This window comes from Perca fluviatilis, chromosome 8 (genome assembly GCF_010015445.1).
Source record: "Perca fluviatilis chromosome 8, GENO_Pfluv_1.0, whole genome shotgun sequence".
In the NCBI taxonomy this organism is placed as follows: Eukaryota; Metazoa; Chordata; class Actinopteri; order Perciformes; family Percidae; genus Perca; species Perca fluviatilis.
In genome coordinates this window covers 32,567,575-32,593,944 of record NC_053119.1, presented here as the reverse complement: position 1 = coordinate 32,593,944, position 26,370 = coordinate 32,567,575, and the positions used below count along the sequence as shown (strand labels likewise).

General features: G+C 38.9%; 2 protein-coding genes across 2 annotated transcripts; both read left to right on the top strand.

The window, feature by feature from the left end:
- Positions 1–118: 118 nt before the first annotated feature.
- LOC120564556 (DEP domain-containing protein 7-like) lies at positions 119–15,388 on the top strand. Its single transcript, XM_039809655.1, has 12 exons — positions 119–361; positions 709–894; positions 1,238–1,379; positions 1,486–1,581; positions 2,815–2,999; positions 4,246–4,444; positions 4,889–5,046; positions 5,237–5,428; positions 6,535–6,677; positions 6,862–6,987; positions 8,198–8,273; positions 14,915–15,388. Exons 1-12 carry the CDS (start codon positions 295–297, stop codon positions 15,124–15,126), a joined length of 1,782 nt encoding a protein of 593 aa, XP_039665589.1. The 5' UTR covers positions 119–294; the 3' UTR covers positions 15,127–15,388.
- A 5,833-nt stretch (positions 15,389–21,221) lies between these two features.
- Positions 21,222–23,876, top strand: LOC120564368. Its single transcript, XM_039809260.1, has 2 exons — positions 21,222–22,098; positions 23,566–23,876. The coding sequence occupies exons 1-2, from the start codon at positions 21,250–21,252 to the stop codon at positions 23,779–23,781; spliced, it is 1,065 nt and encodes a 354-aa protein (XP_039665194.1). The 5' UTR covers positions 21,222–21,249; the 3' UTR covers positions 23,782–23,876.
- The last annotated feature ends 2,494 nt before the right edge of the window (positions 23,877–26,370 follow it).

Sequence of the window (26,370 nt, the reverse complement as noted above, 5' to 3'; positions counted from 1 at the left end):
TTCAACGTGTAATATGAACACATGTCAACATAGTGGACCTGGAGAATCTTTGGAGGTATGCTACAAATAGATCCATTAAACTCCTGTGTCAGATGGCACAAATGGCTGTCACAGTGTGACTTAGCCATTTGTGCCATCTAGCGGTTAAATATTAAACTTGTACATAGCCTACTGAAGGAGCTTCTGTTTGGACGTGGGTTGTTCCACTGGTTGCTTTCTCCTGCGTGTCCACCCGCCTTTTATCAACTAAAGAAACGAAGTGGTTATTCAACGTCTTTTCATTATTTTGTATACATGGCTTCAATAAAAGAAAGAGCCGCGGCGTTAAACCTTGCAGAAAAACTGTGTGTGCCTCTTCAAGGTAAGTTAATCAAACCGCATTTCAACGAGGTGTTTTGCCTTCTGCAGATCATGGAGGCCTGTTCATGTGTCTGATTAGTTTATTTTATCTTGGCCAACTACGATAAACTAAACGCACTAAAATGTACTGAAGTTGTTGGTCAATCCTCACTTATTAACAAGCAACCCCAGTAAGTAGTTAGTTCGACTGTCTGTCATTCATATTCATCCACAAGACTTTCCTCTTGTCCATGCTTTGTCATCTCTCAGATTGTTTTATACACCCTCCTATTTATCTCTAGGCTACTCCAACCCTGCAGAGGTCATTTGTAAAATATGACTCTTGATTTTCTTCTTTCTTTGTCTTAGCTCATGGAGTGGCCAGTAAACCAGTCCAGTCTCCCTTAATTTGGAGTGGCCTCATCTCCCACCTCAGGTCTTCTGTGACAGTGAAACGTCGACGAGTCCACCTTAAGTCTCACAACGACTGTTTCTTCGGCTCAGAGGCTGTTGATGTGGTGGCAGAACACATCAGCTGTGTCAAAGTCTTGGAGGGTGTGTGTGTGTGTGTGTGTGTGTGTGTGTGTGTGTGTGTGTGTGTGTGTGTGTGTGTGTGTGTGTGTGTGTGTGTGTGTGTGTGTGTGTGTGTGTGTGTGTGTGTGTGTGTGTGTGTGTGTGTGTGTGTGTGTGTGTGTGTGTGTGTGTGTGTGTGTGTTGGGCAGTGGATTTTATATATGGTAGCATTCTGTTCTTAAGTTTTACATTAGATATTTGCGTGGATTTTCCATTTAAGGGTTCCATTTGACTCAAGCCATCTCATCATTTCTTCTTTTTATTTATGAATGAAAAGACATTCAACAAATTGCCATTTCCCCTTTCTGCTTGGTTAAAATGTAAGGTGCCAATGTGTCACGGGACAAAGTGGCGTGTGTGTGCCAGGCTCTGTTGGACTGTAATGTGTTTGAGGCAGTGGGTACCAAAGTATTTGGCAAAGACAAGAAGCAAGATGTGTTTCAGGACAGCAAGAGTGCTCTTTACAGGTTATACACACAAACATACTCATCAAGCTACCTGTTTTTTCGGCAGTTAAAATGTCTATTCACAATGGCTGTGAATGTGTTAACATGGTGTCTTTTTTACACACAGGTTTGTAGGTGTGTGTTCTCCTTCGGTCGATGAGTTGGAAAGAGGTTTGCTTGTGAAAGGGATCCAAAGACTCTTCTGCAGTGCTCCTTCAGACAGGTATGTCTAAATCATTTTATGAGTCACAAGTTTACATTAAAAAAACATAATATAATGCAGTTCAATACAACACCACCACTAACTACAGCCTCCACAATAACCATATAGTTAAACCTATCTCATACAGTCTCTGCAAAGTCGCACATAAATTGTCTGTGTACTCAGTAAACTGCATAATGTCAAGGGTGTAGGCTATATTGATGTAGGATCATGAAGTCAAACCTGTCCAGGTTTATTTTTTTTAAATAAGTCTTATGACATCATTCACCAAATGGTGTGTTGTGAAATTACACTATTGTATCTTGTCAGTTTCCAAGAGCATTTCCTCCTGTTTAAATGCATTTATAGTGAGAGAGGATTGAACGCCACGGAGGAGTAAACTCTCCGGTTTAAGCCAGAAGTCTTATGCTCATCTGTTACTGAAGACATGTTAAGATGGATGTACTTGCAAAATGAATTGAATGAATTAAGCATCATCACTCACCTAAGATAGAACTTTATTTGGGGAATATGAATACAGTCTTTGATCATGGCATATAGCATTTTATATGAAAAGTATATACCGTGATTTACATTTTCTGGAAAGTCTATTAAAAAACATTTAAAAGTGTACTTCACCGATTTAGCATTGCACTATAATATTGTCAGATTCAATGATGGACAGTCAGGGAACAAGGGAACAAAATCTGTGCAGCAGAACCAGAGACATCTTTTTTTTAATTCTTTGCATTCTTCTTCCTTGTCAAAATCTGGCACCCACATTACCCACAATGTAACACAATCGACAACAGATTAGCTGGAGATTTGGGTGTATTATGCTAGTAACGGCTAATGTAGCTCAAGCCAATAGCCTCAAGCAAGAGATGAGGAGTGGGTACGGATGTCTGATTAGCTCACTTCTTTCTAACTCCACACCTCCAGATTTTTTGTGATTTTTTTTTTATTTTTTTTTTTAAAAGGCAATTTATCAGTTCTTTTTTTTTGTCAAGTAAATTGAATACCTGACCAATACAAGTACTTCATCACATTGATGCAAAACCCTGTAAACCTAATGTTGCCATTAAACAGTCCGGTTCATTGATTTGGAACATTGTCCACAATGTCTAATACAAGTAAATATATTAAAGGAAGAGCTGCCACTGTATAAATATATGGCAAAATCTCAACAAGAAGTCCCAATTTTTGATCATGTCACCAGCATAAGCTCTCAGCTGTCTCTGTTTTGCATTCCAGGCAGGAAGAGCAGACATGTCCTACTGGCTCACATGTTCAGATGTCAACCCCTGTCAAATGTACTCAGACATCCATAAAAGCCAACCAACTGGACACTCCTGCCACTGCCAGCCTGTCACTGGAGCCTCTGGTGGACAGTGTGAGTCCCAGCAGAGTGCTGACTGACACTGTTTTACCACAATCATGTAAGACACTAATGTCAGCATGTGTGTATTTCTTCCTGTTGTGCCACTTTTCCTCTGTTAAAGCATAAATTAATTACTTTAACATTTTTTCTCCTAATGTTACAAACTTACTCATGGTCACAGGGCTTTGAGCCTCTCTCAGCATGCACTGAGTGAAAGGCAAGAAAACCCCCTTAGTAGGACACCAAAGAGGAAAAAATGAAAGAAATAGCTCTTTCAAATAGACCTTTTTCACAGCAGAAGTTTTGACATAATCATAGTAGGAAAAGCAAAGGTGCATTTAATAGCATTGATGATGGTTGCATTCCACTTATGGAGCCCCTGGTATTGCATGCTGGCTTACTGGAATAATTTACTGGGACTCAGTAGACAGTGGAACTGAATCATTGTTAATTTCACCTGTGCTTTTCCTACTATGACAAGTCCAAAGGGTATATTAGGTTACCACCAGGGTTGAGTTCCATTGAATTTTAAGAAGCAGATCTGAGTTTTACCAAAGTACATGTCATTATATAGTTTTGGTCATGAGTGCCAGTTCCCCTTAAAGGTCCCATGGCATGAAAATTTCACTTTGAGGTTTTTTAACATTAATGTGAGTTCCCCCAGCCTGCCTATGGTCCCCCAGAGGCTAGAAATGGTAATAGGTGTAAACCAAGCCCTAGGTATCCTGCTCTGCCTTTTGAGAAAATGAAAGCTCAGATGGGCTGATCTGGAATCTTGCTCCTTATGAAGTCATAAGGAGCAAGGTTACCTCCCTTTTCTCTGCTTTGCCCGCCCAGAGAATTTGGCCTGCCCATAAGAAAGAGAGACATTGTGTCTTTCAAAAGAGCAAAGTGGCAGTTGGTCAAGGCCTCACCCCCAACCTCCACCTTGCCCCCCCTCTCTCCTCCTCAATAGCTACAGACACAGAAATGGCACATACTAAGGAAAGCTCATTGTGGACTGGCTGTAATTCTGCACCAAGGCTGAATTATGGGAAAGAGACTTCTTTAGGGGACCACTAAGGCCTATATAAAAGCATCCGAGGAGCACCATGTCATGGGACCTTTTAAAATTGAACCCTATTGATTGATTGATGGATTTCTTTTTATGCCTAAGTGCCGAGACAGCCATGGCCGAAGGCATTATGTTTTCGGGTTATCAGGTTCTAGTTTTATTTTTAAAAAGGCCTGTTTCCCTTGGAATAGAAAACCATACAACAGTACAGTATGATTAATAGTATTTGTTGTCTTGCTCCACTCCCCAGTGGTAAACGAGGTATGGCAGGAGCAGACTCTGCTCAGGCTGTTAAACCTGGTGGAGCTCCCCCTCCTGGAAGCGGTGCTTCAATGCAGCCAGACCCCATCCCCTCCTCCAATTAACCTGCTGGCTCACAGTAACCCAGACCTGATCTACGGCAGCAACCACCTGGACAGGCAGATCATCAGGGCCTTCAGGGACTCTCAGTATGTATATTGTAATTATTGTATTGTAATTATATATTGTAATACTGTAATTATTTGCTGCTTACTTAACACTAGCGATCTAAGCTGCAATACTGTGCTGCATATTTATATTTTCCATACATCTGTTACTGGTTCCTCAGGCGATTGCTATTAATGCAAATGTTATTGTTATCCAAAGTATTGGATTAAAAATGTATGCCTGCATCCCATGTTATCACTTCTTTCAAACATTCAAACAATATAAGACAGAACCACATTAGTGGTTTCACCATTTCCAGTCTTTGTGCTAAGCTAAGTTAACTAGCAGCTGGTGGTAGCTTCATATTTACAGTGCAGACATTGGTGTTTTCAATCTTCTTATTTCTAAATTTTCCAAATATATAGTGTATATAAAGATATAGTATCTTTAATTTAATGAACAAATCTTTGTTGATTATCCCTCAGGGAGGATGAGTGGATCTGTGCAGCTCTGGACTGTCTGGACTTCCTTCCTGATCAGCCAGTGGTGGAGCTGAGCAGGGAGCTGCCGCACTGTTTCCCGCAAGATCAGGACAGCTGTGAGCAAGTGCGGTTGGTCTTCAAGAGCAAGACAAGAAACTGGTGCCACTACCTGATTGTGTTTGGTGTCCTCAGTTTTAGAAATACAATATGTATATGCTTTTTTACAGTCTACTCGTGTCAGCTCTAAAGAAATGTTTGTTAGGTTTAATACTGTGTGTCAGGTTTGTGTTGGAAGCATCCAACTGCCAATGTTAACAATATACATTTTAATTTCTGTATTTCTGGCTTCAGTGCAGTCTCTGAGGTATGTGTCCACCCCAGTCAACAACAGTGATGAGCAGCCTCCTCTCTCCCAGAGGGGTTTGGCCCAATGTAAGCTGCTGCTGTACGGGACCCTGGTGAAACATTACAGCCACGCAGACAGACTTCCACTGCTGCCCCAGTACATGACTGACATCTACACAGCCATCACTGACCTGCTGGGTAACAACTAGGATTGTGACTTTAGAAACTGTGGTTTCTCACAAGAAAAGTTGATTTTGCCACATATTTAGATTAACACTGTCCTAGCAAAAACAAACCAGGGGTCACAACCAAGCCTGTTTCCCTACCCAAGTTTCCCCCATTCCATTTTAACTTCATTACACCATAGTCTGGGTGAATACTCGATTCTGATTGGCTGCAGGGTGTCCATAAAAGAGTTATGTTGGACACCTAGTAAAGGAGTTCCAGTGAAACTGACTGTTGACCATTATAAATTAATATGCTACATTAAATGAAAAATAAAAATGTAAACATGTTATTTTCAACACTGAGTGTGGAAATAACAGTGCCTCGTCCTCTGAACACCACAGAATGGCGCTAACACACAAGCTGCAAGAAATAAGTTGCACTGACTCTCTGAACTTACTTTTACTGTTTCACAGCGATCATCTTTCATCTCAGTCGCTGTTCAGCAAGCTACTTCAGGCTTTGGCTGACAGTACACATGTTGATAATTTGTTGTAAAAGTCTTTATTGATTTGGCAACATTAACATGGATAACTAGCTTGTCTTGTTGTTAAATCTTATTGTCAAATTATATTCACTGATTTTCAACCGTATGCAGTGATATTGACTTTAAATCTTGCTAGCAGTTAGCTTGCAAGATAGCTTGCTAGGTTTTTAGTTGGCTAATGTCAGGCTCATAGCTGAGCCAAAGAGTTTATGAGTTGAGCGGACTAGAAATCCATTGCCAGGTGAGATCTAAGATCTGTCCTATTTACTGGAGCAGTGAACACAATTTGCATTGCATAAGAAACTCATGGGATTGGAATGAATTTTCCCAGTATTAGTCAAAGCCTCAGGTGTTACCAAGGAAACAAATTACTTATTTGAAATAACTTTATATTTTGATTGATAAACGCATGAAAATATAAATTAATGGTCTTAAATTTTTTGTGTGCAATTGACCATGGTATGAGCTGGTTAATGCCGTTCCAGGTGTCCATTATCAGGAATTAAGGAACTCTGGCTGCGCGTTGGACGGTTCTGGTATCGGGCATTAACCCTTTTTATATCAAATTTGTGTGTGTCTCTTGCCTTCCCAGGGAATGCTAAAATAGGCATAGCTCTTGAAGCTCTGCAGTTGTGTCTGAAGTTGCTGCCTTCTGGCTGCAGAGATGAGCTGCGCAAGCTGCTTACATTCATGGCTCTGGCAGCTGACGCGCAAGGGATACAACTGGACAAGGAGGTAAGAGTTGGAGACTAAATCAAGTGTTGGATAATGCATTATTAAAATGTCCAAGAAAATAATGTCTGAAAGTTGAAAGTCATCACCGTGGCACCACTTTTCCACCTGTCTTTAGGTAGAGAAGTAAAACTGTGCAACCTGTTTTTTTCTGTAATTTGACATTAAAGTTGTACCCATTGTGTAGATGGAGAACAGACAGGCAGTGAAGAGGTCTTTCTCGAGGGCAATACTCTACAGCAGGGCTCTTTCAAAAGAGAAAGAGGACCTGATGGTGGTCTTCATACTCAGCAACATAAAGGACATTTTTAAGGTAAGGGAATATCAGAATATTCCCACAATGGAATAAAAAGTAGTGTCCATTTTCACTACATTCTGCTAACAATCCCACAATGCAATGCATCGCATTTAGATACAAAAACTACAGTTGTGACTCCACATCTGTCAGTGATTTGAATGAATGAGGGAACAGGGAAGTGGTTTTGGTCACTTAAGAGTCTACAGCTATGCTAGCGTCTCTGTACAGTGGTGCTTTGAGCTAAATGTTAACATCAGCATGCTAACATGCTCACATTGACAATGCTAACACGCTGATGTTCAGCAGGTATAATTTTATAGTAATAGCTTTGATGGACCAAGTGTTAAGCCGAGTCGACCGGCAGCCCCAACATTGCCATCCCTAGAGTCACACTGCTAGCATGCCTAAAAAAAGAATAGTCCAAATTTAAGCAGCAAAGGTTGTGATGTCCTAACTTTTAATGCCTAAAATGGGTCAAGCTCCCATAATGCAACTCAATATAAGTTTTCCTAGGCACTCCTTGCTTGTTTTTTAAACTAGCAAAGCCTGTTAAAAATGTGTAGCCCCGAGCCTAAAGCTGAGCTGAGGTTTCTCAGACTTGACAAAGCTCCAGAGGCACAGATGACATTATGCAACTGTTTTCACAAGCTGAGTAATGTACGCCTACCACATAAAATAAAGCCCAAACCTCACGTGTTGTTTCTGATTAAATATAGGCTAATGAAAATCTGACATCTTGAACTCAAACTGTAAACCAGAGTCTGGCCCTGACAATTTGTTATCAAAATTTCAACCCAGGATTTGCTTTATTAGTTTGAGGCTGACTTTAAAGTATTTGTTGGAGCTTTAACACTCAGTGCTGCTGTAACTCATTGTTGCGTGAAGACACTTCTCAAATTGAGTTGCAAAATATAGTTTCGAAAATGCTTGGGCTGACCCTAATGCTTCAAAGCTTCGATCATTGCCATGGTAATCAATGCCCAAATCAGTATTCGATTGCTTATTATTATTATTATTATTATTATTATTATTATATATGCATGACCCCAAAAATTTCAAATAGACCATGAAATTAGAAATAGTAATCCCACTAGCTTTGAAGCCTCAAAAGTGATATTCTCAGACATTTGTGTGGAAATTTAAATTTCACAAGTGTAATTGTATCCCCAAACCATTTTCTGCCAGTAAATAATTTGCCACCAAGATTTTATTTTCTTTGTTCCAGATACCAGGGGCTCTGCACAAAGGAGTGAGTGACAAGCTGGCCAGTCTTGTACAGGGGAAGCAGCCCGATGTGACTGGTAAATGGCTGCAATACCACCATGTGTATAGTAACAGAAAACACTTGGGAGGGGGTGGGAGACACTGTTTCATTTGTATCTGTCATGACCTCTTACTTTTTCTTAGTTTCCACATGTCTATAATCACTGAAGTACAGGAGCACAGATTACTTCCGCAGGCAATGTTCTTCTTGGCATAACATTGTTTGTTGAATATTTTTTATATTTTCCTACGGCAGGTGGATCCTTAAAAGGCTCTGCTGTAAGCTGTAGACTGTCATTGCTACCTCAAGTTAAAAGTTACTATTAATTTATCACATTTTTAAAAATCAAACTATTGGACTATTATTCAAAGAAAATGGAAGAATATCGAAATTATGTCACAATATTTTACACTTTCATATATTGCCAATCAACCCCAATCTGATGACCCATTTTTAAGCAGCTAACTGATAAAGTGTCCACTTCCTAAATACAGGATATTTAAGATTGCTTCCTTAACCCATGTCCTGACTAAAATAAACTGCTTTTATGTGACTTGTTGAACAGTGAGTGACACAATTACAAGATAAAGTAAATGGTAAAATATAGTGTAACACTTAACACAAGTCAGCCAACGTGTTCGGTAATGTCAGTTTCACAGCAGCGTATCTAAAGTTTGCTAACTTTAGCTAACGTTAGCCACCATGAGCTACATCCCTGTGCTGAATAAAAGGGATATTTCACTGCTGGAAAGATGAATATGTATTTAAATTGGGTCATTTATGTAGTAGAAATGTGAAATAATTTTAGAAGTTGGTGCCTTCTAGACTGAGAAAAGCCAGAAAATGTATTTTTGGCTCATGTGGATGAAAGACAACAACTCCCAGAATGCACTTGCTTCGCTTCCCTACGAGGCCACTTCCAAGCCAACCGGTAACAGAGTGCAGTCAAGTCAAGTGGGTTTTATTGTCATTTCAACCATATACACTGCATATAGTGAAACAAAACAACATTTCACTGTGGCTCAAGTGGTGTTTAAAATATATAAAAACGACATTTTATAAAAACGAAATACGAGACAGGCTACATTTAGTGCACACACATTATAGACTATACATAAAGTGCACTAGCCAAGTGCAATTACTACTTAAAGTAGAGCATTTAAGACAGGACAGACAACAAAAGACAGGGCATAAGTAGACTTGTAACAGAGCACTGATTGTTATAAGTTAGGTTCACAGTGAGGTGAAGGTGGAGGTAGAATATAAGAACTTTCTTGAGATTTGCGTGGTTAAAATCACCAGCAACAATAAATAGTCCCTCCGGATGTGTGCTTTGGAGCTCACTGATAGCTCCGTAAAGTTCAGCTAACGCATTGGTAGCATTAGCGCTTGGTGGGATGTATACACTGAGTATAAACACAGCCGTGAATTTGCGTGGAAATGTAGAATGGTCAGCATTTAACAGTCACAAATTCACCAGCGGTGAGCCATGTTTCATTATATTACATTACATGTCATTTAGCTGACGCTTTTATCCAAAGCGACTTACAGTTAAATGCATTCAACCCTGAAGGTGCAAACTCCAGACAACAAGTAGTAAGTGCAAGTACATTTTAAATATGTAATGCTACAAAGAGCCATATCAAAGTGCAGCATCAAGAAATATATGTATGATTTATTTATTTTTTTTCACAAAAACATAGCAGTCTCTGAACTGGCGTTGGGAGTTCCGTTGAAGTTGGATGTAGTCCAGTTTGTTGTCTAATGAGCGGACATATGCAAGCAGGATGGATGGGACAGCTGGCCGGCTAGCGTTAGCTTTCCACCTAGCTCGAACGCTCTTGCCCTCATTCCGCATTTCCGCTTTCTCGCACACTGCTTTCAATATCCCCTTCCCCGGCTAGCGGCATCAAGCGTCCCCACAGGCTGCATAGCAGGCAAAACTTGCGTGGTGTGTTGAGTATTCCGTCTGTAATAAAGTTTCCTGCATATTCTCCAATCTGTACCAATGTATCCCGGTGCGGTAGTTTGAATGCATATAATTACAAGGTTGTTGCTGAAAAGAGCGAGACTGTTCACTTAGCTTCAAGATGGCTGACACTCGACTCGCATCGGGTAGTGACAGTCCCACCCCCTATGGGCGGGTTGAAAACATGCGGAACTAGCTGGCTGTAGTCTATAGCATCTGGCCGAGAAAGCCTCCGATGACGCAAAATTACGATTTTTGCGTCATCAGAGGTTTTTTTTCCAGACGCACAATACAGAGATCTATTGTCTCAGGGGGACATAAGGGAGGGAAGCACGGTCATTCGAAAATACTACCGGGTTTCTACTTATTCAAAGCTTAATGCTAATTGGTGTATCCCTTTAAGGAAAGGTGCATTGTATTGCTTATGAATTAAATTAAATTTGTAAAAGAGAGAATGTGTTATGTATCTATCTATCTATAAATTGCAGGAATGTGTGTGTGTGTGTGTGTGTGTGTGTGTGTGTGTGTGTGTGTGTGTGTGTGTGTGTGTGTGTGTGTGTGTGTGTGTGTGTGTGTGTGTGTGTGTGTGTGTGTGTGTGTGTGTGTGTGTGTGTGTGTGTGTGTGTGTGTGTGTGTGTGTGTGTGTGTGTGTGTGCGTTATGCTCATATCTCTCGAACTGTTAGTCCGATGGATTTCAAACTTGACAGGTGCTACGGGCACGAGTAAGGGCGGTGCCAAGTTTGACGTTGTTTGGATTAGAAATGCAAAAGATATTGTTAAATATATATCATTAAAAGAAGCACCATCTCGCACTGCACACTGAGTGAGCACAGCGCAGGACCAGGCACAGAGAGGGTCGAAGAAAGCAGTGGAGCTTTGGCAGCTAAGATGTGAAATACACCTCTGACCCACAAAAATGTTTAAAGTAGCACTACTTTGGACTGTCTTTGACTTTGAATAAACAAACGACAATTCCTGAATTTAAGGACATTTCAGAATCCCACACATGCAAAGCACAACCAGCTACAGACAACAAGTGGCAGACAGAGGGTGATGCCACTTATAGGCAGGTTAAAGACACTGTTTTTGAGTCACATCGTTGTCCGTGTTTGGGGCAAGCCCCCAGGAAGCTACATGGATATACCAAACTAACTTTTCTTCACTTTCCTGGAGCACAAGCGGATAGCTTGAAAGGAACATCGCGGCTGTTGTGTGGAATAAGGTTGGCGAAAAAAAGGCGCAACGCTTTTCCGTGTCTATTTTTTCACTAAGAGTAGGGTGACCAGACGTCCCGGTTTGACCGGGACAGTCCCGGTTTGACCGGGACAGTCCCGATTTTGAATTGCTTGTCCCAAGTCCCGACAAAAGCCTGTTGGGACGCTAAAATGTCCCGGTTTACACCAGGAGTGGCGTCAGCCGATTTTGTCGGAGCTTCAGCCCTGAATGTTTTGAGTGTAGCCCCGAATGTAAATGTGTCCAGTTTATTTTTCCGACCATGCTGTATTTGTTGCTATCACCTAGCAACCGTCTCTACGTGATGTTGTGCAGCTGTGAAAGCCGGGTGAAGTTTTCGGAGGAATCGTAGCCAAATCAGTCAAATTCATTGATCATACTAATGATTTAGGTTGAAGTTCCTGTAACGTTTATATACGGTTCAGACTCAAACGCACAGAGTTCTGAAGCAGACCTGTGCGTCGCTTAGTGTCCACTCTCTGTAAAATGCTGGGCAGCTTCAGGTTTATGGATGCGCTCAGCTGTGGGCATGCTGCGGCAGATGTGTCGCGTTTGTGCTCCGTGTATTTCTGCAGCAGTAGTTTCTGTTTTCCACCTCCGATGTGTAGTAGGGGTGGGGGGAAAAAAAACGATACAGTATAGTATCGCAATATTTTTCGTGGCAATACTGTATCGATACCCAGACGCCAAGTATATCTTTTATGATATATGTGTTGGTCAGTCTGTCTGCTTGACAATCACATTTTGCAGCAATAAAATTTAAGTGAGATGAACAAACCGAGAAAAGTATATTTTTCGATAAAACAGATGTTGACAACATTTTCCTTTTGGGGACATCAATTGAAATTGGGAAAAATTTGAAGTTGGAAAAAAGGTAATACATTGCAATATATCGTAGAATATTGCAATATATTTAAAATCACAATAATATAGTATCGTGACATAAGTATCATAATGATATCGTATCGTGAGGCCTCTGGTGATTCCCACCCCTAATGTGTAGCAGCATACAGCCACTTCTCTAGCTAAACTCTTTGTCTCATTCAGAGACCAGAGACCCAAACGGGGCTCTGTGTCTGTCAGAAGGTCTGAGATCTACCGTATCAGCAGAGCAATCACTTAATGCACAGCAGACTATGGTGCACGTATAGATTTTTTTTACTGAAATAAAGTGACTTTATTCTTGTAATAGCCTATTATAACTTTATTTTTCACAAAATATCACAACTCCTCCAAATCAGATATATTTTGAATGTGCACAACGTTTTGAACATGAGCAGAAATCTTGCTCAAACATCTGAAATATTACTGTCCAGGGGTTTATTAATACATTTAAATGAATTAATGTATCATTGAGGTGAATAATTGTCATATGCACATTTAAGGAGGTTACTTCCCCAACAAAAGACAGAAAACAGGAGGGAGAAGTAAGTGATGCCTAGGCTACATGTGTGCAGACTCAGATATAATTAGAAAAGTCAATCTACAGGAGAATAAATAGATGAAAGCAATACAGAATGCCTGAGTGCCTTACTGCAATATATTCCATTGTTTTTATATTTGGATTGTAATCTATGTTTCTCTTCACATAAAGATATTTGCAGCATAAATTGATTCAGAAAAAGGTAGAAATATGTGCATAAAAATTCACCAGAATGCAGGAAGTGAAGTGTTTAATGCTCAAAATAATAATAATAATTTTAATTGTTTTGGTGTTATTGGAATAAATAATACTTCAAAAAATATTTTTTAGAAAAAATCTCAACATAAATCTCTGAAAAAGGCTGTTGCTGCAATTTTGTTAATTTTACAGGAAAAAACACTTATTAGATGAGGAGCCTACGATCAAAATAACGAAGTTACTGTCTGTGTCTTTGTCTGACCTGGGCTGGCACATGTTCACGTTAAAAAGCGTGTGTGTGCACGAGCACAACGTTCACGCGCAAAGTGTCCCGGTTTTAGTTCCGGGAAACCTGGTCACTCTAAATAAGAGGAAACAAAAAGCTATTTGCCAACACTAAATATCAAACAAAAGCCAGACACTATATCGTATTAAGTTGGTGTGAGCTGTAGCCTACATTCCCCACTTCTAACCAGAGGCAGAATATAAAGTAATCTTGGAGGTTATTCCTTCACAGCGCTGTGCAATGCGAGAAAAACTCAGAGCTGAACCAGGCAGACACAGCACTTTTCATCAGACTCACCCCGAGTTAATTAAGTATACTGCTAACTAATAACATTACCATCGCCAAAATACCCCCGCGAATCAAATCCCCTACTTCACCGTTAACCGTCAAGCCACTAAACCTGTATGGAAATGAACACCTCTGATGAAATGTTAAATTTCTTAACAATCATACGACACAAGACAACACCGTCTCTCTCTCTCTCTCTCTCTCTCTCTCTCTGGACTCTGTGTGTGTGTGTGTGTGTGTGTGTGTGTGTGTGTGTGTGTGTGTGTGTGTGTGTGTGTGTGTGTGTGTGTGTGTGTGTGCGGTAGCACACTGCCATGAGGCTGTTTGATTACTCCACATTGTCATTGGGATGTTTTGTGATTGCATTCTGAAACATTCTCTGTCAGGTAAATCAGTAAGTTAGTAGTAGGGTATACAGGGGAGTACAATTTGGTTTTGATGACTTCTACAAGCAGCAATACCACAGGCCAAGCAATCGGCCCGTTCCAAACAGGCACATTTTCAACGGGCTCTGTACTAGTTATATTAAATGTTACACAGCCTTGCTTAAAACCTACACTAACCAGTGTTTTCATATTCACACAATGTGAAAGGGGGTCACGTGATAAACCCACAGAGAATTAACACTGGACCCCACAGTTCTCCTCAGCTTAGTATTGTTTAATTTTTACAGCTAGTTTTTGTTTACTCTTACGGCCTCTTATCAATCTCAAATACGTTCTGATAAACCTGCCCAACACCAAACTGCAGACAAGGTTAGCAATTGGCTGCTTTACAGAGTGGAGTATTTAGCAGGTATAGAGCTACATATTCCCCTCAGAGGATGGTGGACACAAAACAAAGAAAAAAAAAAAAAGTGAATATTGACCATACATTTGTTGAGTGGGTGGAAACTTAAATTGAATGCTAGTGTTGCTCCATTTCTGCTGGATTTGTAAGTGGCCATACTTATGTGTCATGTGTCAATGTTGTGTTACCCCTGAGTGGGCACAACTAATATCCAGGGCCACACTGAATCTGCAGACGCAGAATTTTCTGCAGATTAAAAAATAAATAAAATTAAACTCCGAATGTTAACACATCTCCACCACAAGCAGAAAAACAGTTTGCTAAATTCTGCAGTTTTAAATTCTGGATCACCACTGAAAACTGTAAAACAATAATAACAAAAGCTGATTCCGTTTGGGCCTTAATGCAATGTTCATGATTGTGGCAAACAGTTAATTTTAACTCTGAGTTCCCTACCTTTTTAAAAGTAGTTTTTCTTTTCTGTCCTTCAGGCTTTACGTTCTGTCAGCGTGTCTCCAGCAGGACTTGCGCTGACTCTACAAAGAAGACCACCAACCAGGAACTGTGGATTATGTTAAACAGCATCCACCTGGACACCAAGAGATCTGCCAAGGAGAAAAAGCGCCTACTTGGACAGTTTTATCAAGCCCACCCTGAGATATTTATCCAGTACTTTGGTGAATCTGCTGTTAATGTGCTGTAGTTTTGTGAAGACTATGACACAGTCTATATCTCTCTTTTTCTCTCTCTTTTACAGTCAGTTTCAACAGTAGCTACTTTTTGCTTTTTACATTTTTGGTAAATTGATTGTCTTTCAGACACAAGCTAACTGACTTAAGACATATTTGTGACTGACAATAAATCTTAGTGGAAATTTTAAAGATACCTCCAGCATATGATAGAGCTTGTAGGTGTGTATTTGCTTTATTGAAGAAGAACATAAATAAACAGATGATATGTGTTTAGTGTTTGGCCTTGTTTCTTTAAAAAAAAAGGAAAAAAAATGTTTAGAACATAAATAGTATATTCCTGTGGTTAAGCTTGAACATGTGTTTTTTCTTCTTTTATGGGTGTGAGGGTTAACAAAACAAATGGAATAGAAAAGAGGTATCCTATCATTTGTAAAACTAATTTAAAAAAAATTGTAGAAACCATAGCAACTAAATCTATATGCTACAACAAAAAAGTGCCTTTTGTGAATTCAATTGTCAGTTTCCTGATATACTCAACCCCTGTATTTGTGTATTTTATTTAATTTGTGTAGCAAATTTTGAAAAATATGAATTTATTTGATGGACTGACTGTATAACGGTGATGAAAAAAAGTGTCTTCTTGCAAGATATGTTGCAAAAATTGTTATTTGATTAATATACCTCACTTCACAACCAAATTTAATTTGGGGAATTGGACATTGGACATTTAGATCTTCTCAACACAATTTCAGGTAAAATGGCGGACAGTTATCCCATTAGTTATGACTTCATGTCACATCTATTGTTTTATATCTCTGGGTCTGGCAATTTTCAGTGTATCATTAGTGTAGATAATACATCTAAAGTTACTCATTTCATGTCCTTACATAGCTATATTTAGAGTAAATTGGGTTTAGTTCTGATAAAATGGGCTAACTTTACCCTGCATTAATGTGTTGTTGACTTGCCACATAAATTGACCGTTTTTAAATCCCACATCACCATTGCTCTGTACACTAGCTTTTCACATTGTTATGGTCTGGCAATGTGAGACAATTTTAAAGTGATGGTTCGGAGTAATTTCACCCTAGGGTCCTTTGCACCTTGACCTCGAGCCAAACAACCCTGCAGAAGTTTTTTTCAGCTGGGTTGAACATTGGACGAGTTAGCGTGATCAGCTGAATAGCTTAGTGCAGGTGCTAATGGATCCAACTGTGTATCTCGTAAATGGACCCACTAATAATGCCCGAAATGATACCAAACTTGTACACTAGTAAAAATTATTGTACTAGTGTTAATACATTGGTTATGTACGATGGATTGGAAAGTTTGTAAGTACACCAGGAGTTTATTTAAATAACACTTGCCTGTTGGCTTCTGCTCTCTGCTGCTACAGTCAGTAAGACGAGTGCTTAGGGACGTCTACAAAAAAACACCGAAAAGAGATACAACAAAAATATTTATTAATTTAACTTTTTTTTAAAGTAAGTGCTGTAGTACAACTAGCAGGAGACAAGTTATAATTGAGGTAAGTTTGGAGACACTACCTTATTTAATCATTAAATTAATACATATTTTTGTTGTATCTCTTTTCGGTGTTGTAATTTGTAGACGTCCCTAAGCACTCAGCTTACTGCTGGTAGCAGTAGCAGCAGAGAGCAGAAGCCAGCAGGCAGGTGTTATTTAAATAAACTCCTGGTGTACTTACAAACTCTCTAATCCATCGTTTTATGAGTGCATAACCTATTTGTACTACTGTAGAAGTTTGGTATCATTTTGGACATTATTAGTGGGGTCATTTACGAGATACAGAGTTGGATCCATTAGCGCCTGCACTAAGCTATTCAGCTGATCACGCTAACTCGTCCAATGTTAGACCCAGCTGAAAAAAGCTTCTGGAGGGTTGTTTGGCTCGAGGTCAAGGTGCAAAGGACCCTAGGGTGAAATTACTCCGAACCATCACTTTAATTTCCATTAGCCTACCAGCTTAGTCTAGACTTTTTTTTGCCAAAATCATGACTCATTAGAAGAGAGAGAGAGTGTGTGTGTGTGTGCGTATGCGCACGCACAGGGAAGTGGGCTCGACTGTTACTTCACTTCTGTAAGCCTCACCCATACAGGAAGAGTCGCTTTGGGTTATGGTAGATGCTAGATCGCACCCCAATACCTGTCTACTATGCAATACAGGTGTCCGTCGAACATACTGCCCGGCGCCAACATGATGCAGCCCTTTCACTCCATGGATCTATTGGTTCATAGATTGATGTATACAAAGCCGGCCCGAGGCATAAGCGAACTAAGCGGCTGCTTGGGGCCAATCGAGTGTTGTTTTTTCTCCTTAACATTCGCCGACGGTCCCATCTGGGCTCCCATAGTTCCGAATGGGACCAGCCCTCCCCCCACACATTTGCTTTGGAGATACACAAACAACATGGCAGCAACAGCGGCTAGTATTAATTATTTTCTAGTCGTTTCATTACTTATTTAACCGTAATCTCCGCCGAAATGACCAGCAGCTCTTGGTGCTCTGTACCCAGCTCAAAGTCACCTATTCTTGGATAACTGAACCACGAACTACCGCTGACCTGACGGAGCACCATGGAGCACTGGACCCAGTGTTGAGGAACTCTGTTGCAGCTCAACACATCTACTAAAAGCCACTGATATAACCGAACTGTGACGGAGGTCTTTAGCGGCTTAAACAACTAGCAATCGCCGCTTTGTAGCACGGAGCTCCTCTTCAGTGTTTTTTTTACCGCTAGTTATTATGATGGAGCTTGCTACAGGTATGCTACATTCATGAGACCATGGGATGTTAATGTACATTACTCAGCAACAGGTGAAAATTGGGGCAAAGTTGCGCGACTAAAGTCAAAATGAATTGAACTTTTACTGAGGAACGAGAAGTGAATTACCTGTATGTGTGAAAACAGCTTTATCTCACGCATCCGTTTAGTTGTTGTTGAATATATAGCATAATTATATAATTTGTTGAATATATAGCATAATATCATTTTGTCATTCTTTTACATTCTTTTTGGACTTAGTCAGCTGATTGTTAACGGTTAATAAGCGGTTAACACGGGTGGGCTTTCGGTCAGGAAAAAAAATCTAAATATGCATCCCTATTAGGATAAATAGATATTTACTCGAACATAAAGTCCTGTGGGATAGAATGTGTTGTTTGGCCCTGAAGCCCAAGTAGTTGCGTGAAGTCACTACCTTATTAAGTCAAAAAGCAAAAGGCTATGAATCTGAACAAATGTAGGTATTGCCCTTCTCCAGCTGACCATCCCAAAAATGCACCAGAATACAGGAAATCACATCTACCAAATTCAAAATTTTCTGGGGTAGCACCCCCAGACCCCCCCTCACGGTTTGCACCCACTTTTGCACAAATAGAGTAGGGGGGGAGGGTCCTTATGCATCTGTGCCCAGGGGGACAGTAGTTCATAATCCATCACTGTATTAATACATAACCTCTGTATTCATTTATAATGTAACATTATAGCGTGACATTTGTGTCAATAATCGTCAAGCACAGGTGACTCCGCGTGGTGGGAGGGGGCCCCCAAAAGGCTCGGGCCGGCGCTGGATGTATAAATTCACACCGTTGAATCATGGCTCACACTACATCAGACGCTCAGGCGATTCGCCGCTGGGTTGTGCGATCGGCGGTGGGAGCGTCACATGGCCCATTTGTGTGAAATCCTGTTGTGTTATTAAAACCCCCAATGTAGCACAAGCAGACTTTGTATTTCTGTTTTCCGTCATATCGTTTACAGATCTTGACATTTTCAGGAAACATTCAGATGTTACAGAAACTCCTGGGCAGTTATGTACGGAAGCGTATTGCATTCACCATAGAAAAAAAAATGTGGACACCTTATCTCGTAATTATGAGAAAATATCTCATAATTACGAGATCCTGATCTCGTAATTACGAGAAAAGATCTCGTAATTTTGAGAAAAGATCTCATAATTACGAGATCCTGATCTCATAATTACGAGATCTTTTCGCCGCAATTCCGAGATCCTGATCTCGATATTACGAGAAAAGATCTAAATAATTCCGGATGATAATTTTAAACACCTGGAAGGCGGCATATCTGTCAGTAGGCCACGGCTCCGTGATCAACTGTACCCCCGAGAGGTAACGTTACATTCAGCTGCGTTAAGTTAGCGTGATACTTCTATTGTAACTTTATAGTATTAGTTAATGGACATGACTTTGCTCGTAGATTTAAGTTTTTATGATTGTGCTTTTTGTTACCTTTGGTCGATGTGGTCCGTGGGCAACAGAGATGCCTAACTTTAGCTAACAGGCATGATTGAGTCAATGTTGACGTTAGCATAAAGTCAGTAGCCTAGCTAACAAGAGAGAATGTTTGATGTAACGTAGTTTATGTTATGCCTCTTAACTGTTCGGTCACTGCAGTGGGAAACGGAATGGCGGAGCAAACGCCACACCAACATGATGGTCTGTGGGATTTTCTCCGAAAGCGAGGTGTTGCTGAACAAAACATCAACCAGATGCAACAAGACAAGGTAATACCACTTAGCTACATTGCAATCAGGGTTCTAAATTAGCACCATTTACCAGCCAAATGCTGGTGAAATATGCAAGTGGCTGGTAGATTTGCTTCACTCACCAGCCAAAAAACCCAATGGTAATCTATTGAATGGCTGGTAATATTTAAACATTCATTAGCCATTTGGCTGGTAGACGAAAAAGTTAATTTTGAAGCCTGATTGCAATAACGTAGACTATACTTCCCTAGGAATTATTATGTTAGCCAAGGTATTCGTCATTAGAAGTTTTTAGAAGAAATTGAACTAATGAGCAGCCACATTCATTGAATAACGTTAGCATTAGGAACTTAGAAATTGGGCTGTAATTAGGCTCTGCTCGTGTTGAATTTGAAGATATCCTGCACCGTGCAAGCTGTGGACTAAAAAGTCTGTGGTTTTGTAAGTCCTCTTAGCCTTTAGTCTGCAAGAGATAACGTTATTAACGTTTGTGAATGTGGAGAAAAGATTTGGAGCTGTAGGAAAACACAGACATTCTCATGTAGGTTTACATAGGCTTGTTTCCAACTACACAATGATGCACTAATTACAGCAGGACTGCTTAGTTTGCAACTTTTTTACCTTTTGTTTCTCTTTTTGCTATTTGGTTAAACTTTCTATGAAGACCACATATATGTATATGTATATGTTTATGTATATGGGTATATGTATTATGAGCACATTCATAGTGAATTCTACTACATGTAATGCTTTATGACTAAACTCAAACACACACAATGCTTTCTGACTCACTTTATCAACAGTCATAAAGTCATAAATGAATTACGAGGTCAAGTGTCTCTTGACTAGTTATTAGAAGTTGACTGATGGGGCTTCTAATAGTAGTAGGCTAGTAATAATAATAATACCCTGCAGTTAATAACTAGTCAAGAGCATACATGAATAACATAACATAATGCACTATACAGGGTGAAAGTGTTACCAAATAGGATTTAATGTTGGTAGGAAAATATCACATTTATTTGTTGGAAGTAAATGTGTAATAATGCATCATCATATCGTTGCCTAGGGCCTAAATGTTTGTTGGTGTAAATTGTGAATTTTCAATGTTAAAATATACTTTTGGAAAACTCATGATTACAACATTGTATATTAAAGTATAAATACTCCTGTATAAACTGGCAGTTAATTTAAAGTTAGCGCTGCTAATTTTCTAATATGTCTTCACAAATCGACACATCACTTATCAGAGAAATAGAAGACGCCTACCTTGCCGTACTATATACCCAGTGTATGGGGACAGGATTGCTACTGCATACTGTCTGGACAAAACAAAACGAAGAAGACAACAGCTCAAAGATGTCTCTTCTGGAAAACCCCAAAAGAGAATAAAATAGGACATCAACAGCAAGCCATAGTGAGGATTCTGGACAGGAACCTTGGACCGCAAGAAAAGTAAGAGCTAATCCATCTAAAAATGCTTTGAAGACTTCAAGAAAAATTGAGTTGGGGTGGATCCATGAAGGAAAACAAGTGAAAGAGCGTTCTGGTGGGGGCACCAGGGTACTTGATGTAAACAAGGAGCTTTCAGGCTAGCTGATGCCATGGAAGCAAATAGGCCTACGTCTCACCTGTTTAGTTTAATCCGTTTTTATTTTGGTTTGGGTTTGAGACATTGGGAGATGCTAATGTCTTTAAGTACTATAAATGGGATTGTTATCAGTTTGTCGACTTTGCGCAGGCACCTCAGGACTTTGCGGCTGTTCCGGCGGAAAGCCCATTCTGATCTGTTGGACATTGTAGTGTTTCTGCAGGATCAGTTGAACAGATATGGCATGCTTCACAGTTATAAGATGATGCATCTGAAATGCGTCCAGGCTGGCTACGTGGTGACTCAAGAGACAACCAGGCAATGTCTGAAAATACTGGATCCCCAGGGAGTGCAGCTACGGCGCCGGAATCGCCTTTGGCGACGTTTGTATCAAAATCCAGGCCCGAACTTTTTATGGCATGTAGATTCATATGATAAACTGAAACCATATGGGATCTGCATAAATGGATCAATTGACGGATTTTCACGAATGGTAATATGGCTACATGCATTCTCAACAAATAACGATCCCAAGGTCATAGCTGGATACTTCATTGATGAGGTGTTATCAAGGAATGGGACACCTACTCGAATTCGGTCAGACCTAGGGACCGAGAACTGTTACATGGAGCAGATGCAGATTTTCATGAGACATGATCATACAGACACATTTTCGAAGAACTGCTATCTGTATGGCTCAAGCAATCATAACCAACGGATAGAGCAGTGGTGGGGATTTTTAAGGAAGCAACACGCACAGTTCTGGATGAACTTATTTCAAGAGTTAAAAGATTCTGACAACTTCTGTGGGGACTTCCTAGATAAAAGTCTGATACAATTCACATGTCTTGAAATAATAGAGGTAAGATGTGTAGCTTTAGGTCTACATGATGTAGCCTACAATTTAAGTTGTGATATGTCATTCTACGTTGTCTTGGGCTATATATAGTGCCCTACGCCAGCTCATTTGATAGGCTATGTGTAATACCTTACCAAAAAGGGATTCATTTTGCAGACTGAGAATTTACTTATTTTGTAGCAATTTCTTACAAAAATGGGAAAACTAAGCTATCTGTCATTGGCAGGTAGGCCTAAGGTTAATTGTTTTAATTTAAATATTTGCGATTTGTTCTTGTGCTAGAAGAGAAATATAGCCTAATCTGCAAGATGCTTTCTTTTTTTTTTACTATAGGCCCCTATCTTACACCCGGCGCAAAGCAGGATGCAAATGTCTTTGCTATTTTCAGACCAATACAGTTGTCATTTTCCATCCTGCACCCATTGTTAAATAACAAATGCACTTGTGCCGGCGCCCATGGTACATTGTTGCATAACAATCAGAGACAGATAGTGGTGGAAAAGGTATTCAGACAATTTACTTAAGTAAATAGCCTACTACTACACTACTACCAAACAAGTAAGTTTAAACTGCAAGATTTAGCTACTTAACAAAGGTAAAAGTAGCCTACTTTGCAGACATTATCACTGTTAGTGTACTGTTATAATGTTTTCATTTTTTTTATTTAACCTTTATTTAACCAGGTTAGTCTCATTGAGATATAAAATCTCTTTTTCAAGAGAGGCCTGGCCAAGATAGCAGAACAAGTGAGTTTCATATAAAAACAATTTACTATCACAAAAGAGGCAAAGCCAACTAAAGTGCAATTAAATTAAATGAAAGTGCCATTAATTAAAACATTTGCACGTGTGGATGGACTCATGTTCTATGGTTTTAACATAACCTTTATGAACAACTCTGTCCGGGCTTGAGGTAAATTCAATGAAATAGTGTTTTGGGACTGTAAACCATAAGTACTCTGTGTAAAAGATAGAAATTTGGATATGTAACATGGGAGCCTTCCTATAATGCCCTTATATATGAAGATATAAAGGTGAGTAAGCCGACGATTTGACAGAGAGGGCAAATTCACTGTGGAGTAAAGTATACAGTGATGAGTGAGGGGTCTGCAATTTGAAATGAACTTTAAAGCTCCATGATACACAGCATCCAACATCTGAAGACACTTTTATGGGGCATGCATATACAGCAGATCACCATAATCAATAATAGAGAGAATTGTGGCATCAACTAGCCTTTTTCTGGCAGAAAAAGTAAAACAAGATTTGTTCCTAAAGAAAAAAACTAGCTTAAATTTCAACTTTTTTACTAGGTTTTGTATATGAAGCTTAAAAGAAAGGTGATCATCAATTAAAAATCCTAAATATTTATAAGATGAAACTACTTCAGTTGTTTTACCCTGTACCCCATAATGCAACAAGGTTAAACATTTGTTACTTTCCTACTCTTTTTCTTTATATTTATATTTAGAGAGAACTGCAGGACGTTGTTCACCTTTGGAACACTCACAGAATTCGCCCAAGCAGAAATGCTGTGTCTCCATGTGGACGTCCAGTGATGATGTACACCTTACCTCAACTCTTTGGTGCTAGAGAGCACCTTAAAGAGGTATCCCAACAAAAGATACAGGCTTGCAGGGAGGAATGCCTTCAGAGAGGACCATATCCCTGTGATAATACTGTTTGACATTTGTTGCCTTGCCATGGCAGAAAACAGTCTTCATCCACCAACCTCTCCAGAGGAAGCTATTGAGCTGTACATGTTCTTACGTGCTTATATACGTGACCAAATTCTATAACTTGTTCAAAATCATGTAATAAAGAACTGTGCAAAAATGTTTTTCCTTAACTGGGTGATGTACTGTGTTTCAACTGTTTGTCAATATGCCTTCCTAACTGTTGGTGTCTTTTTTAACAGGTTATTCCCATTGCAGCCAAACAATGTGGGTCAATGATGAAAAAGGGTTGGCAAGATTAGAAAATTTAAAAAAGTTTTTTTATACATTTATATTTGTTATACATTTTATTTCTTTTGAAATAGTTTTTGCACCATTTTTTTTACAAAGATATAGGACCAAATGGACCTAAAATGTCAAGTGGTGTAACCACAAAGGAATGATACATATTTAATATTTCATCAACTTCATTGTTTGTGAGTGCACTCATACAAATATAACTCCTATTTCAAAATTTCACCCAAAAATAGATTTTATTAGAATTACTTCTAAATTTAAATTGTTAATATGTTATTTGCAATACTTAAGTGGTAGACGTGCTGGAAATAACTTTTGTTTTCTAAATAATCTTGGCCAAATTATGTAAAGAGTCTTAAAAATGTGTTTTTACAGTGGAGTAAGTTACACAACCCTACGTGATGCTTCTATAATCAAAACCCTTGTGACACTATCAAGCACTGCAGTCAAAGTAGTTTATTGAACTTGAAGTTTCATTTCATTTCAATGACAAATAGTTAATTGAGGTAACAATTTACTGTATTAGTGGTTAAAACTCAGATTAAATTAAACTAACATCTTAACAAAGTGTGTGTGTATGTGTGAACAGAGTGTTTGTGAGAGAGATAGATAGGTAAAAGAGAGAGGGAGAAGCAAGACTGTTTAGGGTTGTGCCTGCCCGTTAACAAATACATAGTTAACTTATTCTGGTGCATTTATCTGAATTCAATTTGATCAACTTTAAACAACATTTTGAATATTTAAGTAACATTTCATACTTCAATTAAATAATCCTTGAATGTTTTATGTTTTTTAAAGCTGTTGGTCTTGTACCACATTAGGAGTCACAGTTCAACTCAGTTCTGCCTCATTCTATTTTATTAAATTGTTATGAAATTATTGTAACATTGCAAAGGAATGATATACACACTTTTATTTAAATCTTTTTTTAAAACACTAAAGCCTTGCACTAAAATGATTTAGCCTAGCCTAGCTAAATAAGCTATCTTGATAAAGTGTTGGATAAATTACCTCCACTTTAAAAAAATACAAACCGTAAACACATACAAATAGTTGTAAATATTAACTAAGTTCATATAACCTCTTGAACCAGTAACTTAACTAGTTATATTTGAACAAATTGGCCAAAAATGGAGAGGCTTGTAATAGGAATGAAATGGTGTAACCGGTTACACCATTTGACATTTCAATGTAAAATCTAATTTGTCAGGCATTATAATAGACACATATGTCAGCATATGGCCGTAAATAATCAAACATAATTTTTACACTAAATACTATTTTTTTTATTAAAAAGAATGTTTTTTAATGTTTTACTTGGGTCATACCATTTGACATGTTAACCAACGAACTGAATTTACCCTAAAAATGTCTTAACTTATATTTATTGCAGAGTTACTAACATTGTGATGCAGCAGTTATGCTGATCAGGGGTCCTTTTCTCAGGATGTAATTTTCTATCATGTGGTCTTCTTGGTGATTTTAACAAAATGGCACCTTGAATGGTGGTTAAACTCATGGATGTATTAAGAGAACGGTCACACCACCTTGACATTTCAGGAAGCTAGCATGACTGACAGGATTCCCTAAATTATTAAAATAAATATAAGCATAATTTTAAAATGTATTGTAAATATGTATAATAACCTTTAATTTAGGTTAATGCCAAAGTAGTTTATGGGATCTTTTATTAAGAAATTTGCCCTTTTTAAGCAAGCTAAAAATGTTGGTACAAAGTTTTGACGGTTACACCACTTACACATTTATCCTCAATTATTCTCTTAAAATTGATTAAAACCAAACTCTTTAAAATATGGCCTCTAAAAAAGTATGTATTAACATAATTTGTCTGTTTTTTAAATTTAACGTATTTAAATTTAATTTAACCTTATAGACACACAAAAATGGTCGTCACGTCAGTGGCTGTACGGTGTTAAAATAGGTTGTCTAAAATTTGTTGGTGATGATTCAACTATCTAGTTTTTGTAAAAATCCCAAAAGAAAGTGACATATTTTCACAGCCAAAATGAACATAACATTTTATTAGGGCAGTCCATCAAAAATATTGGACCCATCCAGAACCACAGTATAAAATTCTATACAGATAAATTCTGAATATAACTTTTTTGCTTAACAGGCTGTGGGTGAGTTAAATGGGATTATTATGTGAAAATCACCCATTTTTGAACAATAATTCTGATAATTCTGTTAAAAGTTAACCACCAAATGCACTGCTGTTTAGTGCTGTCAACGATCAAGTGATGCGATGTGAGGGGCTACCTTGAAACCACCACAACAAAATT